The sequence below is a fragment of the Stegodyphus dumicola genome, chromosome 8 (assembly GCF_044657685.1).
Source record: "Stegodyphus dumicola isolate Sdum_Otavi_A_Nest chromosome 8, ASM4465768v1".
NCBI classification, from domain to species: domain Eukaryota; kingdom Metazoa; phylum Arthropoda; class Arachnida; order Araneae; family Eresidae; genus Stegodyphus; species Stegodyphus dumicola.
Genome location: NC_140775.1, coordinates 2,836,800 through 2,856,095, shown reverse-complemented (window position 1 = coordinate 2,856,095; position 19,296 = coordinate 2,836,800). Strand labels below are relative to the sequence as shown.

Below are 19,296 nucleotides of genomic sequence, written 5' to 3'. Positions count from 1 at the left end.
GTGTGCACTGTCATAATGAAAAGCGAAAAAAGCATTTTGTGAGTTCATGGATTATTGACATCTTGATGTAATTTTCAGGGCTCGCTGGCGAGCATGTCCAAGACGTCTTCCACTTCCTCTGCAGAGTCTTCTATGTTACTAGGGAGTACTTCTGAACACTTAAGTGATTTTCCCTCCTTACTTCTGGCCTCATCCAGATCCCAAATGGGATCTTTCGGCGGTGATTCCAATCTCCTGAAGGATCCGTCCGGTTGTCTCAGGCCAGGATCCTTCCTGAGATCTTCACTTTTCTCCTCTCTCTCGTCCGGGTAAGTATTTTATAACATGCACCTTACTTGAATGACCACTTGATTTGATGCAGAATAAAAATAATAATGGAACAAACATTAAAGCACGCACATTTTTAAGTATTTCGTTGCAGGTCCACCACTACTTAGTTTCCCAATTAATATACAATACTGATTTTTAATGTTCTTCTAAAATAAAGCCTAATAGTATTTTAATATTTACATTTAAAGCTGAGTTTTGATTTGTTTGGAGATAGAACAAGACTTAATTTAATTCCACTTGGTAACTGCTCAAATAATTTCTATTTTGGTGTTATTTTGTTGTTGCTTGGTAAGTAAGCAGAGAACATTTAGAAACTGAAGGGCTTAGTTTAGAGCTAAGTGACAAACGAATAAAAGAAAAGTGCCCATAATTTAAGAAACTGAAAGTGAATATATCTGAAAATTTCTACATATGCAACTCAACGGTATGTCTGGTTTTTGAGCTGGATTACTTATTAAGTTCTGAAGATTTGAAAGAAAATGGCTTTGTACAGATTAATAATAAATAAATAATTGAAGAAGTTCGACATAATAATTAGCAAAAATAAGAATTTTTTTTTATCCCCGACAGTAATTTTTTGGGGCTCAGTCCAACATTGACAAAACGTTGCGTGTTACGATGGTAACGCAGTACACGTTGTAATATCTGGCTTGAAATTGTTTAGACTTAGGTCAAAAGAAGAATGTGGAGGTTTGGAATAGATTTTCCCACGCCTCTGACAGGAACGGAGTGGAAAATGAGTCAGTAACCCACTGGACAGCACTGGGTTTCGCAAATAAAGCCCAAATTTCTGAACACTGCGATAAATAAAGAAGTATTTTGTTGATTTAATTTCAAAATGCCGTCGTTACTTTTACTTAATACCTGGATCTATGCAATGATTTACGCTTTTGGGCATACCATATTTATTCGTATATGTTTGCCAATTTTTCATTGAGAAAGTTTCTATGTGCGACTATTATGCGGAGTAACGTAATACACAATATTATACACTTTTGACGATTTTTTCTGTTTCAAAAAGGAGATGGAATTATTACGCGAGTAAACACGGTATTTCACAATGCGTATATATATACTTTCTGAAAGATGTCACAAAAGTATTCTAGGGCGTGTATATACGGCCTTGTCGATCAGAGAGTTTTAACAAGAACAATTATTCTTCATTGGCTCGACAGCCCAAGGTGGGCCCTAGCTTTCTTCAGAAGTCTCCTCCAGGCATCTCTGCTTTTGGTAACTCTTTACCAGTTTTGGACCTTTAGAATGCTTAGGTAATTTTCAACACAATCGATCCATCTCACAGGGGATCGACCCCGAGGTCTGGTTCCCATGGGCTTTGATAGGAAGATTGTCTTACAAATCCAATCTTCGTGCATCCTGGCCAGATGCCAGCCCTTTTAAGTCTCTTTAGTTTGAAGAACTGTACTACATCAGGTTGTCTATAGATCTTGTATAGCTCTAGATTAGATTTTCTTCTTCATGATGAATTCAAGCGGACCCCATTAAGTATACAAGGTAATAATCCTTCTCTCAAACATCCCCAAAGCTTTCTCATCATGTAAAGCCAGCTCTCAAGCTTTCTATGCATAAAGCAGAACAGATCTTATAAGACTCTTGTAAAGGAACAAGACTACTTTGCATGAAAATTTCAAAAGCTTTTAAGTAAACCAAATTGAAGGCTACCCAATCCGAGCAATAACTAATCTCCGAAAATTTGAATCTGGGTTTTTATTCTAGAAGCCACGGAATAATTTTCTATACTATTAAAAAGCCACTGAAGATAGTTTCACTTTTTCTGTCTAACCTATCACATGTGCTCGTTTATCCTGAATTTTAAATATCTAGGCCTCGTCTTACACGTGCAAAATTGCATTCACCTTGAATCTCATAAATGCCTCATGAATGAAGGCCAGAGATTCGACTTTTTACAGCTGAGAACTTAATTTTATTGGTTGGTAGCGAGAAACCCGCAAACCGTATACTTTGAAGTATAGGATATCCCAATAAAAGCGCCAGACACGTTTGACCAGACCCTAAATCACCAAGCTGTCGATCTAGCTGGTAAATAGAGAACGTTCTGCTTGATAATGTTGTTGCAAGCTCCCAAAATTCAAACTCGAGAAGAAACAATAAAAAAACTTAAAGAGAAAATTGATCGTATTATTAGACACCTCAATGGGCATATAGGTGAAAAAGTCATAAAGAATTTCATGGAGAGAGTGCGGTGCTGTAGGCAAGTCATAGAAGACAAACGCTATACACGTTTTTATTTTTAATCGGATTATACACTCTTTGTAGGTATGCTAAGATATGTTTCATTTTCTGAAAATAAATTTATTGGAAGGATTAAATTCTGCACTCTTGTGGGGGAACCATACAGTTAAAAAGAAAAGGGGTGAGTTTACAACGTGAGCAACGTCTACAGTTTTCGTAATGATTCAAAACACCAAACGTGCTGAGTTGAAGACATGAACCTTATTTATGATCTCTGGACTGAAAGATATGAGCTCATAACAGTTTTACCTGTAGCAAATATCCTCACATAACAAGAATCAGATATTCCAATATATTAGCAAAATGAAATCTCATATGCTTATCTATTCACATAAAAATGCAATCCAGTGTCATGATCTCCATAAATTAATTCTGTTGTATTTACGTAATCCAATATTATAATGTGTATACTCAACAGTTTGTGCTATGTTATTTCACTTTGAATAATTTTATGCTATTGTTCTCTTATGTTTAAATGCAACGACTCCAGTGTTCCACAGGAAAAAAGATAGAGTCAATTCTGGTTTTTCAAACTCTAGTTTGATTAGTGTACTGAGGCAATACCTGTTCGATTCTGAAGTCTCTAATGCCTCATAAACTTCTACCTGCCTAAGTCTCATTTGCGACGTCGAGTATGATAGAAGGATAATCATGGAATACAGCAATATTTTTCGGAGCCTCATTTCGCGAAGAGGCAGAAGTTTAATGCAAGTGAATTGTACAATGAAAACTCTGTAAAAAGCCCCAAGGATGTGTTTATAGGATGAGAAAAACAATCATGTGGTAGACATTTACTCACAAACAAGGATTAAATCTTCCTTGAATTTCTCATTTGAAACGTAATGTGCACGAACATTGTTAAAATATAATTTTTATATTTAAAATGAAAAATCTTTGGTTCTCCTCTAATAAGTAATTCCTTTCCTTTAGCTTTGTATTCATGTTTTTTGTATTCATTCATGCAATTTGTATTCATTCATGCAAGGTTTAGTTTTGATTCGTTGAGAGACAAAATTAGAGCTATTTTGGTTATTTTGCAACGTTTAGTACCTGTAGTGGTACTGTGGAATTTTTTTTTTTTTTTTTTTTGAGCAAGAAACGTTAATGTTTCTTGCGTAGAAATGTGTAAAGAAAAATACGTATCCTGTTTTATAGAATTCAACAAATGATTCGAGTACGGAGAAGCGAAGCTTACATTGGGAATGAAATTACATCTGCGTCTTCCCTGTGAAGTATTATTCCAAAAATCTTGCCAATATTTTGAAGCAAGTTGTTTTAGTTGATACTTGAAATTTGAACGATGCCACTGAAAAGATGATTCCAATACCATCTCGATTAAGAGCCGCTTCTTTGACTAATTCATCTGCCTCATTATTTCCAAAATGGTCACTACGTCTTTCGATTCATCAAATTTGAATTTTGTAGTTTGGAACTAAGCAAGAAGAGAAATTATGTCTGAAATCAATGAAGAAGGCGAGGCAGTCTTTATCGCTAAAACAGCTGCTTGGGGGTCAGATGTTATGTGCAAGAATTCGTAGGGTTACTAGGAAATTTATCGCTTTAGCATGACAGTGATTATCATCATTAATCAGGAAGAATCCTTGAGTGTTTGGACTCTAGGGGAATTATTGTGTTTCATCAACATCCCTATTTTCCAGGCTTATCTTTTCTGGACTATGTCCTACTCTCTAAAAGGAAACTCAAAAGGATCCGTTTTCACAATGTTTAAGGATATATATTGTGTCCTCCTCGTCGCTGGTGCAAAGAAGAGTTATCAAAAGCATTTTGAAACGCTGTATGCTGATTGAAATGACGGCATTGATGCTGTAGGAATGTGTTAAGTAACCAAGCGCTAAATAAGTTTGCTATGTGCTGATAAGTAGTTTGTTTTTTGTCCCAGTGGCGGAGATTAGACATTATAACGTTAGTTCCTTTCGAGGCCGGAATTTACTTATTATGGAGGCAGATAATAGACGCCGTTGCCTTCTATGAAGGGACAGACAATTTACTTAAAAATTTTGTAGGCATTATTTTAAATTTTTAAAGCTTTTGAGTATGTGTTACTAATTAGCTTTATCTTTTTTAAAAGTAATTATTGAAAAGGTATGTTTCAATCCCAAACTGTGTCTGAAATTAAGAAAACAACTTTTAAAATAAAATTTATTTCTTTGGCGATGAAAATTCAAATTTTGAATCGTCCGTTCTAAAGGCATCTAACGTCACAAAACGTCTAACCTTAAACCAGGCAACAGTGAGAACCATTAAAAAATGCTTTTTTAAAACGTTTTCGAAACTGTCTTATAGGAAGGATACCTGTATATGGCGAAAGTAATAATATAAGAACGAGATTTTAACTATTCTAAAAATGTGTAGTTGGTTGGTTGTTTTTTATTTTATTAATTGGCTGGTACATTAAGATAAAACACGCGAGGAGTTTCTTAAAAGAGCGTGCATTTACAATGTATTTATTCTTTATCCATTTCTTGAAACATTTTAAGCCATAAGTTGTGTAAAGTCATTAGATTTTTTTGAGCAAGAGACATGAAAAATGTGCAGTGCCCTCTTTGGAATTCGAGCACTGGACTTCCTGATTGCTGGCAGGGCGTGCTATTCATTTAACACCCCAAGTTTGGGGGTTAGCATTTATGCTAAAAATTTCACTTCTGATGCCTTAACAAGAAATCTGAAATCTTTTGAAGTAGGTCAAACCATTTCCAAATCCTCTTACTGACCCGACAATATCATTATTTCAAGGATCTATAAGTTTTATATTTTATAACAAATCCAAGGGCTAATTTTTACTGAAAATTTCATGAAGCAAGACACTTCAGACGATAAATTGGCTGTAGAAAACACAGCAGTAGTAAAACAGATTAAAATTCTTTGATTTCTTTAATCCCTTGGTAGAAACAACTTCGATAAAGAAATGTGTAATCAGTGAAAGATTCCACTTTCGGAACACAGAAACATCTTCGGAAACAGAAAGGTCGAAAATTTCATAAACGTTTCCCATCTCGCAATCAATTGTCTGCAGAAATTAGAATAATCCTTAAATAAATTAACGGAGTTTTAAAAATTTTCTGAAATTTTGTCTCGTTTTAATGAGTTCGTTTATCAGGAAATATCTGCTTCCCTTTGTAGTACTTAACCAGAAATTTCAAATTCCTTCAAAAAAATGAAATCCATTTCCAAGTGACAATTACTCTTCAGATTCCACCATTATTTCCAATATTCCTACAAATTACGTTCCGTAATAGATGGAGCGGGTAAATATTTTTCGTATTAGTGATTTAAAACATAATAAAATAGGTGCAGAAATTGAATGGAATTACTCGCCTACTTTCTTTTTCGAAATAATTTCCGCCGGATGGGAAAAGGGCTTTCAAACAAAACGGGTCGAGTTTAAAAGCGAAAAGCTACCTAATGAAAAATCCATTTTATTCAGCAAGCGACCTAATGCTCGCATTTTAATTAGATTAATTGGAGGGTTATTTACGACTATGTACTTCCTCTAATTACCACAAAGAGGAGTTTCCTTCTTGCCTTCTCACCCCCAACCCCACTGCCGCCTTATTTTTTTTTTACTCGAACTTCCTAGCACTCCATTATGTGCCCTGACCTTAAGCCTCCCCTTATTAAGCACCCCAAGAAAACAAACGGAATCGAATTAGCAGAGTGCAAAGTCTTAATTCAATTCAATTAAAAATTCCTCTCTCCCTTTACCTCTTTGTTTCGGAGATAATTGCGTTGCCATTCCGTAAGAGAGAAAGAGAAAGAGAGAGGAAAACATGCCGGGAAGATCTTCTGCATTTTTAGTTTAAGGAGGCGGACCAATTAGAATTTGATGGAAAGTCGAGCCTCCGGTCCTGACGTCTCACCCGGACCGCCTGTCAACCCGGTTTGGGAAGAAGAGGAGGAAAAGCTTTTCATATAAAACATCCAGAGAGAGAGAGAAGCAGCAAAGAAAAGGGCGGAACGCAAAGGGGAAGGCAAAAGGACGGTAATGGAATTAGGAATAGAGAAGAAAAGAGGATTCGCTGATGCTCACTGTAGTGAGAGACTCTTCAAGAAAGTATTGCCTTCATTGCCTAATAGAAATCAAAGAGATTATGTTATACCTTTCCAGCTAAAAGATCTGAGTGCCATTACTATTTGCGAAGAGAACTTTTTGAAAAGAATGCGTTAAAACCCGGTTTAGCTCAAGAATGAGCAGTTTTGTCGAGCCGACGAAACGCTTTGCTTTGCTTTCTCTTTTCTCGCAGGAGTTCCGGACGTGCGCATGCGCAGAAGCAAAGATTTTAAATATTTAACGATATGATACGACTCTGCGGAATTACACCTGTCAATATTAGTCACACTGAATTTGCTAGTTCAGAATTAGCTCAGTTTTATTTGCTTACATATTAATATATAAGGGTGTTGTTGCTTTCGTTTTACCGAGGAAATTGCGTCCAGGTGAAGTAGGGAGCTAATCCCAGTTTAAGTGGCATACGATCTTTAATTACTTTTCAGATTTATATGACTCGACGATAAAGCGAGTTGTTCAAAAGCAACATTCATTCTTATTAATACACTGATACTTTTAAATAGCAGTAAGTTAATTAGCAGAATAACGTTTCTCATTTAATATTGTCTCTTATTTGAAAATAGAATGCTGACTTTTACTAAATATGCTTTTGATTGTTATTATTACACGTCCCTACTACTTCCAATTGCTCAAAACATTCCTATCGATAAAAAATTAAACATGTTGTTGATGATAATCTCACTTCTGTGACCTAATCACAACAAGCTTGCGAATAATTTCGTGGTAAGTAGTGCAAGACTGCATCTGTCGCAGGCATGGATCTTGAGTGCCCAGCCTCAGTATTGGACGATAGCATAGTACCTCGAAAGATGGATCCGAGGGTCTTCCAACACCTCTTTTCCTACTAGCAAACCCTTCGAGAGAACTTTCAGCTAGCCGCACATTTTAAACGCCCTTACTGCACAGACACTATACATTTACAAGCATCCGTACCTCCTCCGGGATGCGAAACTGGGGCCATCAGTACGGCAGTCAGCGTTATTAATAACTATACCGCCTAGACGGCATGAAGCTAATAAATATAGCAATGATAAACAATCTTATACTTTTCTTTGTTTTTTCAATAGTAAAATGTCAGTTGCTATATCTTTCAAGTGTTGATATGGAACCGGATTTTCAAGACTTTTTTTTTCCCTGTACTTTTCTTTAACAGATTCCAGCAAATCTTATCGTAACTTGTCCAACCGTTAACAACAATCAGAAGGTATTAAAAAGTAGTATATTTGAATCAAATAGTAATTGAAAGTGTTTAAGAAATAAAATTACTTTAATAAATACAGCAGCACTAGGAAAATAGTAATCGATGTGTTTTTGTATTTTTAGTTAGATACTAATGTTCTTGGAAAATTCAGTATTTACTATTATACATAGCATTAAGTAAAGAAAAACTTCTATATTTTCATCGAATCTTTGTCTTCTTATCTTTCTCTTTTGACAGAACGTCTTTTTTAAATGTAAAAGTCTTCTATAACATTTTTTTTTAAATTACAGATAAATTCAAATACATCAGACTTAATATTCATAATTTATTTCAAGTTATTTGATATTATTATTATTATTGTTGTTGTCATTATTATTATTGTTATTACTTTTATTATTACTATTACTAGTATTACTATTATAATTAGTACTATTATTATTACTATTATAATTGCTAGTACCTATTATAATTACTCTAATTACTATTACCTATTATAATTACTATTACCTGTTATAATTACTACTATTATTATTATCACCTTCGTAAATTAATATTACTACTACTACTACTATCGCTGAGTCGTTTAGGCATCTGAAAAAACGAAAACTTCAAAGTATATTTAATTATGCAATCACAACTATAACATGATACACTGCATATTAGATAGAAGAATCTGCGTATTGAAAGTCCTTTAAAGTGGGTTGCAGTTTCATACTGTTATGGTTCCTATACGTAAATGGCGTCAATAAGGGCTGAGCGGTTAAAACTGATGAGTACTAGGATTCCACCCTAGTTCGATTCCAAGCGAAGGGGGCCGGCTGCATCCTTGATTCTCATGATCTTCTCTATGTGTAACTTGATTAAGATTCAGTTTTCCCTAGAAAGTTCTCTAGGTAGACCATTGTGCAATACAAAGAGTGACCATTGTGCAATACATATAATCTTTCATTTTTCATCAGGTGAAATATATTCGTCAGTTTCAGATTGAGGAATCTGTCAGACTGACATTCCGTGAGTTATAACCGATCGCTAGAGTGTTATGGTTTAATTTTTTTTAATAATATGTCACTGATATAACTTAAAAAAATACATTTAATTTATAATACATCTCGTTGATAATTTCTATGAATTTTATCACTATTATTATGATTTTTAAAATGTGTTTCTTACGACATATTTAACTTACTTCGATGTAGAAAATTTTGTTTTACATATTCCTCACTTTTCTTAAGAAAAGCATATTTTGTACACTTTAAAGCAATCTTTTTGAAAAAAAAAGTATGCTTTCAAGTGCTATTATCTTTCAAGTGTTAAAACTATTATACATAACTCTTTCATTGATTTCATTCTATTGTTACTTTCTTTCATTACTCATTCTTTCATTTTCATATTTTAAATTCTTTCCTTTAAATTCTTCCCCTGCAATTTTTTATCATTTTTATTATTGTTTCATTGCATTAAATTCCATGCTTTCATTTTCATTTCATTTTATTTTGAAATAAATATTTAAAATTCTTTCACTATTACATTAACTTAATTTAAATTCGTTCCTTTCATTGCAGTCACAAATCTTAAGATGAAATGCTTTACTTATAGAAGCTCTTCCACCTTTATCTGATTATTAGTTTTCTTTTTCAGCGGACCTCTGAGTAGCCAGGCGTGCATGGAGAGCATGATGAATCCCGCAAATCACGGGAGGTTCCCTCTGCCGCCTATGTACTTTCCTCACCATCTTAGTCATCAGTTCGCTCCCACCAGTCTGCCCTTCAAAGGTCAGTGGAGCTGTGTACGTATCCCAAACATACTATATTCAGAAGAAACTGTGAATGCTTCTATAACTTATATGTGAATTTCCGCTGGTTATTTGAGAATTGTTACTACCATGATAAATGATCTCATGTTACACTGCTACCCATTCGCAAAATTATCATAGTGCCATCTTTTCATTCATTGTAGAGAAAGTACCAGATTTTACTGATGCGATCCAGGATAAAAACATCATATTACAGAATCACTTGTGGGTGTTTAGGTTTAAGTTTTGCAGGAGTTGCGAGGCGTGCAAAGGGATTGAAATCGGTCTGCAATCACTATCTGCTTTTATGACAGAGCAATTACCCACTTCACCGTCCTACGAAACTCAAATATTTGTTTCTTTTTTGCCCTCCAAAGACAAATTTTTTGCTCCTAAATTGACCTTAGAAGTGCATCTTAAGCACTTACAGCAGCTTTCAAGCTATTTAGAAGTTTGCGCCAAATCAGTTTGGACCGCCTGCTTGTCACACTGAAGAAGGCTGAATAGCGTCTACCAAGAGAAAAAAAAGTTCTTCTCTGTTACCTAGTCTCTTATCTGAAAGTTAGCAAAGATGATGCTTTCAAATGAGCATTAGTTCCCATTTCAATGCCAGCTGAAAGGAGAATGGTAGTGCATCCCCATTTCCCGTCTTTTTAAGTTAAGCGAAATTTACTTTGTGTGATCTTGATACAAACCCACTCTGAGAGAGCGGTACCAAATTTGGACATAAACGTCTTCCTTTCATTTCTGCTGCATTCTGGTGGTTGAAAAACACAAAGCGACTAGTCTCTCTTGGACGCCCAGGCGAAATGTAGCCCCGATGAGTGCATCTCATTGCTGACGTCAGACCACACTTTTCAAATCGAGGAGTCTGCCTCCGAGGAAAAGGTTAAGTGGTTATTTTTTAAAACTATAACTACATAGTTGGTTTCAATAAATAAACGTCAGGAAACTAAATAAACATTTCTCTTATAATGGAAGTCATGATTAATCTAAGGAATGAATCTAACAGGTTTTTGACTTAGGTTTCGTTATCGAAGCATTAATCAACCTCGCGAACTGGAAAATTACCAATTCAAACAAATATTAAGCTCCATTTTGCTATCACAGTATTAATTACTGTCTTACTGTTGTTAAAAAACACGTGCGTATATTTACTGACAATTTTTATTATTATTGGTCTTAATAATGTAAGTGATATGCTATTAATTAATTAATAGCCATTAATTAATAGCGTTCATGAACTTCACTCTATAAAGAAGAAGAATGGAAAACGGAATCCAAAAATCTTAATTTCACAAATAGTGGAGCCAAATGCTGCTATGAGAAATGTGATTAAGTAAATAAATTTTAAACAACTTTTTTTTTATCTTTACGAGGGGCAAATCTAAAATGTGAAGAATATAAAGAACAAAATTCCATTGAAATAAATCGGAAATGCAAAAAGAGAAATAAAATGTGTATCAAAATTTTGCCTTTCATTTGAGACAACACCAAAATATTATAAAATGTGCTGTATTCGTGAATTCATTCCGGAACAAATTTTAAAATTTAAAATTAAATTCTGAGAAGTTTAAAATTTTTGATAAAATTGTTAATTAAAAAAATAAACCAAAGCTCATAAAACAATTCTTTCCCAAAACAATTCTGCCCGAAAACAGCGCAATCAAACAAAACCGATGCGGAAAACGCAAATTGAATTTTAATTTCAAAATAAAATTACGCAATCTCTCGGAAGAAGCAAAATATGATTTTAGCCATTTATTGCTGGACTAAATGAACGTGAGAAACTTTTTTTAAATAAAAGTGCATGCTATTGTTTGAACCATACTTGAAAAACAAGCAAAATAAATTACTTTAAATGGAATAAATTAAGAAGAAAAATCACCGAGTTCTGCATACACAGAATTTTAAGTAATTTAGACTTTTAAGCGTAATTTAAAAAGATATTTTAAACAGAAAAACTATTTTTAAATATTACAGAGCAGTAATACTTGATTGAAAATATCAATTTAACCTGAAAATGGTAGTCACAGCTTCTAACTTAGAAACAGAGAACATATATAAAAAAATAAAATCTGAAAGCTTTCAGATTTTTCATTACATTAAGGGGCATTTTTTTAACTTTTTGTGCAGTACCTTTATTTATTAAATATCATGTTCTTCGCTCTTAAACCAAAAATTCAGTTCATTGCAAAATAATTTTAGAATGAGCATTGCATGCGTGCCGAATGCACGATCAGAAAACGGCTGACTGACCAGAACTTTCTCCTCTTTTTTAAGCATAACGTCGATAATAAAACGATAATAAAAGAAACTCTAAATTTCAAATTTGGGCTTCCAGATGCCCATATTAGCAGAAGAATTACATTATTCAAAATTGGACGGCTCTAAGTACCGTTGTTTTATCACAATGCGAGAAACAAGCATACATTTATGCAGCTTCATCATTATTTAATTTCTTTAAATGCAATAAGGGACATATTTGGTGGCAACAATTTGAAAAGTGAAACAACGCTTGTAGTTTCCTCTTTGGACTAAAAATTATGTACTCGATTATATACAGGCTTTTCATTTTTCAGCAACGAGCTTAGTGCATTTAATTTCTTAAAAAAAAAAGGATAAATTGAAAAATAAACTAAAGTAATGCAAGCGTAAGACATTTGCAAAGTAAAGAACTGTAAAGATTAATAACAAGACAAGAGGTGAGAGTAAACAAAAATCTTTTCTTGGAATTACAAGTTTTCAACGTGTCCATCTTCATAGACGATAGCTCATTGTATGCAGTAGATCAGTGACAACGATTACAAACGTAGCACACAAAAGCAATCCGTGTAACTTATAGTTTTATGTCCTTCTTCTGTTCAACCGAGAAGTGAAATACGCAAGACCAATCTGTATCCTTGATTGATTTGCTTTTCTTTCTTATCATACGTATCTAAACAGCATATATCTATAATAAAACCTTTGTAAATTATGTTTCTTATTCTTACTACTTTTATAGGTAGGTAATATTGTTATTACTGGGGAAGAGGGCGCGAAAATTTTTATTTTTGGCAGTCGGGGGACGTGACAAAAACATCTTTGGGAACCCATGGGCAGTACTTAGTTAAATCATTAATGGCATTGTTGATTACGCTTCATACATAAAACAAGATATTTTCCCTTAATTTGATTAAAATTCAGTATTATTACAATCTCGAAACAAGATCACGTCGATTTCTAAAATTTAAGAGTGGCTAAAATATTTTTTGAGTTTTACATCTTGAAAATTGAAGCACTGAAAGCAAAAATTAAAACTTTTCAGAATTTGACTAACATTGAAGCTGCATTAAAAATACAATGCTCCAAAGAACCGTGTTAATCCTCAGTAATACCGCTAACATAATTTTTAATAAATTAGATCTATTATTTTACAGATTTTTAAAAATGTGACTTTCATCGTAGAGAAGAATATTAAGTCACATATGGAAGAATGGATTTTGTTTTTACAACCCTCTGCCGAATGGTTATATGTTATTAAAACAAACGATATGTTATCTTTTCCGGATGAAGTAATTGTTCTTTATTCACCTTAAGAAGTCTTTTTTTTTTTTTTTTTTTTTTTTTTTTTTTTTTTAATTTTCCTTGTTCCGTTTACAATTTATTCCTGAGTAACTTTTTGTCTAACAACATTTCCCTCTTCCAATGTCTTTCTGGCAACTGTAAGGAAACGTTAAGAACAGAAAGGTTAAAATGGTACTATTTTCGATGTTCTCATTCAGAACACCTCATAAAAAATAAAAAAAATAAAAAAAAGGGGGGCCTAAAATGATGCGTTTTTTTTTTTTTTTTTTTTTGTCACTTCTAGAAAGCCCAAAATGGATACTCGAATTCTGAAGGAAAAAGCAAATCAATAGGCTATTATTGCATCAATTTTTATAAATTTGTGTGCAGTATATGATATGCTCGGAATTTCTAATGAATATCTTTCTTTCGCAGCATTTCCCTTCTGCGCGTGTTGTCTTCCAAAACCCGTGACTTCCTCGGTGGTGACGTCACAAAGCTCTTCTCCCGACCCGACGTCTACTAGCGTCACTGATTTGCGCAGGAAGGCGAGAGAGCACTCTCAGGCGCTGCTTCAGTCCGCCATTCTCAACAGTGGCGCCACCCAGCGGCAGCAAGATCCGGCGTGATGCGAACGTCTCGTCTCCAGCTCGCTGAAGCAGACAATATCCATTAATAACATTTCAATTTACGATAAGTTTGATACGCCAATGCTTTATTTCGAAGTATTATTCGAGAACTTATGATGAGAAAACTCGATGCTCGTCGTAATTGTGCTTTCAAAGATTCATCCTGTTTATGAATTTTGCCATGTTCTAAGCAGAAGACATTCGGCATTTTGAATGTGACAGACGTCTCTGCTTTCGAATATTCGACAAAAAGTTATCTTTTGCTCATGTTTTACCTCTCGAGTCTATTATGATTTTAAAAGAAAGTATTACGAGTTGATTACGTTTATGTTTAAGATGAAAGACATCTTCATGCCCAGTTTATTGTAAATTTAAGATAAATTGTAAAATCATAAGCTTTATATACTTATTTCTAAACATTTTAATGAAGAACTTATTTAAAAGTGCCTAATTTAAGCGAAATCATCTGAATTTAATTATTTTTTAATAACTATAAGTAATGAATTCTTACATTAATGATAATGAAAAGCAGGTAACTAAAATCTGCATAAAGGAATTATTGCAGTTAAATTGATGCTCATTGCTATTATGAAATCTCAATCCATCTGCTGTCGTTTCCTGGTAAATTTACAGAAGGTGCTCCCGAAAGACGGCTACAAACGTTATATTTGAAAGCCGCAATTATTGTTCTTACGCATGTAATTTAACTACGGATATTGTCAGGTTTCTTAAAATAAAGTGAAAAATTTTATGGAAAAAATTATTTGCCATCTGCTTAACTAATTTTATAATCTAAAAATCGAGAGGGGAAAATTCTGTGGATAATTTAATTTCGAAAAGATGTGGTTACAGTGCGAACATAACGAATGGAAAGTAGTCAAGGATAAACTACTACAGGTAACTATCGTAATATTGTTTCTGTAAAAGAAACCTACATTCCAATAAGAATGGTAAGAATAACAATAATGTTAACAGTACAATATCTTCTACTTCCCTGTAACGTGAATCTTGCCGATTCTTATTGCTGTAACTCTTTGCGCCTCAAATCATCCATAAATAATAAGAAAAGATGAGTGGGCTGCCGACTCGGTGAAATCGTAGACAATGCCAGTTCTTGTTTTCTTCGCCTGATAGTCAATTCTTGTATTAGGCTGTCATAAAGTTTAACAATTAGACGGAAAATTTCGGCGTGACCTTCACGGGTAGTTTGCGAGGGTTTGTCTTCGTCAATAAGACGAAAACAGTCACTACAAGGATGATTGTTTTAAATTTTCCTCCATTGTAAAATTTAGGAAAGCTTGATTTTTAAAATTTTCAGAATTTCCCGCCAAAAAGCTAGGAGCGGGGAGTAGCGGAGAAATTCGGTACCTAAAACCCTTACCGTTGGGTAACTTAATTATATTAAACGTGCATTTCAATGCGAGTTTTCAAGAAAGCCTCATCAGGATTTACTGAACGAAGGAAATGAACCTATATGCAGTTCATGTAATTCTCTTTTATCCATTGAACATACTTTAATTAATTGTCCTCTTTTTAATTCTCATAGGTTACAGTTTTTTCATAAAACAAATCCGATATTGATAGATCTAATCGGGGAACAACCCCATTTTAATATCTTTATTTTTTTAAAAGCAATTAAACTGTATCATAGCATTTAAATTTTAACTACATCTGGTCTTTTAACATAAAGAACTTTAGACAAGTGTTTTCCACACAGAGAATAGTTTTAAAAATAGCTTTCAAATTTCAACCATTGCTGTCTTTGTATTTCGTACCTTCATTTTGTTTTTATACACAGTTATGTCACGCAGTTATACTGTAATTTTGCATAGAAGTACTTTTGTGCGATTCTGGCAATTGTTTCCGTATTTCTACATTTATATATATAACTCTACGCTTGGCGCATCATAACCGCTGGGTTATGCGCCAAAACTCAACACCGACAACATCGATACGAGTTTTACCTTTAAATCAATAAATGCAGAAGCAAAGACTCTGTTCAACAATTAAGCCTAGAAAAAGTTGTTGGAAAAAGAATCGGTATTCTGAATATTTAAATTAAAAGCAAGTTGTTGCATTTGTAAAGTTCATAGCAGCTTAATTATTAATTTTTAATCTACAGAAAGCATGAACTCTGTTATTAAAATTAGAACTTTTCTCAAGCGATCCAAAGAAGCTTCAATGAAATTATATTCATGAAACTAATCCAATTTTATGAACTCATTAATTTGTTAACGTTCTAAAGAGTCTGAAAATGGTAAAACTGGGAAACATACACAAAAGTAAAATATAATTTCAAATTTCTGCAAGCAAGAGAAAATGTATTAAATATTAAATTAAAACTAATATTATTCACTAGTTTGGAGAAAATAACATTGAAATATAACATTTTCTTAAAAATTTCAAAACTCCTGTTAACAAATTATTTTAAAGTAAATTATAAAAGTACCGCAAGATCTTGTTTACAGTAATTAAAAAAAAAGCGTGTTTCGAAGAAATAGATTGGCTTCGATAATTAAAATTATTACCGAGATTTAACGCAATAAATGTTGCGGCTGTAGCTAGTGTTTCATGATCCATTTTCTGTCGGGGACCTCTTTTCAGCGCTGGGATTAGAAAATTTTAAAAATATTTGCATAATTTTCTTCTTTCTTTCTTGTGAATAGCATTTCGCTCTAAGAGTTAGTTTATTGTAAATTGCATTCCCTTAATTATTTTTTATTTTTATTCAGTGTATTCAGTTTTTATTTGCAGTTCTGTGTTAGCATTTCGTTCGTTTTATTTTTTCTCGCACTTATTATTTGAAACGTATTTTATGCAGATTCTTAGTTGAGCTACTTGGATGTGGCATGTGTTTTCATGTTTAAGAAAATTTCCAAACATGCGATTTCACCTGACTTCTATTGTTTAATTTCCAGATCATTGAGGTCTTATCCGCTGCCGATGGATTCCATCTTTCTAAATCTGGGTCTCTCGTTCGTTCCCCTTCTTCTCTGATCCTCGTTTTTCCTCCTGAAAACTGAGGTCAAGACACATTCATGTGAGGTACCTCTGAGGCTTCATAAAATAATTGAGCCGTCTCAGTTACCTTGAGATATATATCGGCTCAATATCTGTCAGATATTTTAATGTTAATATTATTCTGTATTCTTATTAGAATATAGGTCTCTTTTAAAGAAATAATATTGGGATATCTATCGATATTTTATTAATTTACCCGTGACTACTTTTTATTTGCCATGTTCTTACCGTAACTGTGTTCTCGGTAATTAAATTTCTCGCATTATCTCCCCCTCTTAATTTTCGTACAATAAAATTAATTGAAAACGGAGGGGAGGAAATATGGAATTGGAACAAATATGGAATTTAAAAAGATATTTGTCTACAGTTTGATATAAATCAGAGAAATTTTCTAATTTAATTCTAGATCTGGAAAGTTGTTGACACGAGAAGTTTTCAATTTAACCTTTCAGTCTGAAAAGTTAGCTTTAGATGGAAAGCAGTTGTGATAAAATGCCAGGAAAAATGCTTCAAAATGTCTTACTTCATTTGTTTTTTACCTTTACAATATTTAATGCAATGTATAGGGTCCAAAATTTGGCTAAATAATTTCGGTATTTACCTATTATCACGTCGGCTATGAAAGTCGAACTGTGAAATTTGGCCAAAATTGCGCGGAAGGTTTCTGCAGAATTACATTGATTTAAGTGACACTTTTTATTTAATAAACTATCAATATTCGACCCTCTTCGTTTTTTCACTTCCTAATTATGTTTTCATCAATTTTAACTCCATTGTTAGGCCCTTCGATTTTATTGAAAGGTATTTAAAAGAGTGCAAATTTCCGGCAGGTAATTGATCCAATCTATTAATTATTTTGTCGGCCATATTCAGCGAACCGCATCATGTCTAGGAACGTACAATATTTTCGTGGTAAGACCCCATAGCATTGAAAATGATCCACTCCTCACTGTTCTGTGACACACGACACAAATTTTGATATTTTTTTTTCAAAATGCGAGTAGAAAAAATGCAGCAATAACAATTTCTTTCTTCGTGAAAACCAAAAGCGGCTTATAGAGAATCAAATGGGCTTATGACAAGCGAAGGCGCGTACGTCAAGAGTGCTTTTTTATGTCACACTTATCCCAAACTGGCGTTAAATGGCGATGCTTGGCGACAGGTCGACGATATAATACGTAAGTACTATAATTTCATTAAACATTTCTTATTAACATTATTAGTCATTATCCGTATTGATTGCAGTAGCTATATAATCAATTATTCCTATTTATTGTTGTCGTTACTCTCATTATCCTTATTTATTGCAGTTTTTATTTTTAGTTATTATAGTCATATTGCTTATATTTATTGTAGTAATAATAGTTTATTACCTTTACTTTTAAGTCTATCCATTTTTATTTACTCCAAATGTTTAGAAAGTACTCTCTTTTTATTTTTTTGAACTCTAATTCCAACACTTCGTGTTCCATAAAGCATACCACGAGGCTTACACAAGTAAGTTAGAGCACTAACTTAAGTAAAAACAAATACAATAACGCTGTTAAGGGGGGATTTTTAAAAAAATGGTAAGTAAAAGGAAAAATTGAGAAATAAAATAAAATAAAATGATGCAATGAAATAAAGAGAACTGAATAATCTAAAAAGAGAATAAAATTCCAAAAAGTTGAAATCTCTTAAAAGTTCAGAAAAATTGGTGGTTAAGATACAGACAGGTACTTTAAGTGTCCTGAAGTATGTTCCTCTGCTGGACAGAATGAATGATCTAAAGAAAAATATCATTCAATCTAATCTTCATCGCTGCTTCTGCAGCTGCACAAAGCACTGGAAGCAAGCCAGTGCTTTGTGTTGCCAGTACTTTGTGCTTTACTCTTTAAATAACTCTTAAAATTGTCCTGTTCAGTCGAAAATTGAGTTATTGAAAACTGTTTAACTTTTATTCTGGAAAAAGTCTTTATAAAGTTTAACTTGTTTCGAATTCTCTTCTAATTAGAGACAGAACTAATGGCGATTAAGTAAAGCTTACCAAAAACGTATCGGACAAATCTACCAATTCTTACCTTAACACTTACGAATTCCTTCGGTGCTTAAAAAAATTCTAACACCAGAGTAACTCATGCGTGTGGCATAATAAAAAAAAACTTAATTGTTAAACAATAGGAGAAACTAACGTATTATTTAAACCAGAAAAATTTACTGAATATAATTTCTAGATTGTTAGCATTGTTATATGGAATATTATTTATTATTTTATTCCACGAAAGTAAAATGCGGGCACTAAAAATACGCTATCATAATTTAGAAGCATTTCACGCAATGTGAACCTACTTAAAATTTTTGTAGATAAATACGGAGTAAGTTATAATAAGCACTTAAATTTTTAAGTTTTTTGTTGCCTTATTGTACAGAAATAAATTAA

The 19,296-nt window shown here is 33.2% G+C and overlaps 1 protein-coding gene across 1 annotated transcript in view; it reads left to right on the top strand.

Annotated features, from left to right (window-relative positions):
• Positions 1-17,120, top strand: part of Drgx (Dorsal root ganglia homeobox) — a 178,763-nt gene extending 161,643 nt beyond the window's left edge. The window contains exons 6-8 of the mRNA XM_035350942.2: positions 79-308; positions 9,528-9,675; positions 13,663-17,120. Of these exons, the coding sequence (XP_035206833.1) occupies positions 79-308; positions 9,528-9,675; positions 13,663-13,701 (417 nt within the window). The 3' untranslated portion in view covers positions 13,702-17,120. The remainder of the gene's footprint in view (positions 1-78; positions 309-9,527; positions 9,676-13,662) is intronic.
• Positions 17,121-19,296: the final 2,176 nt, after the last annotated feature.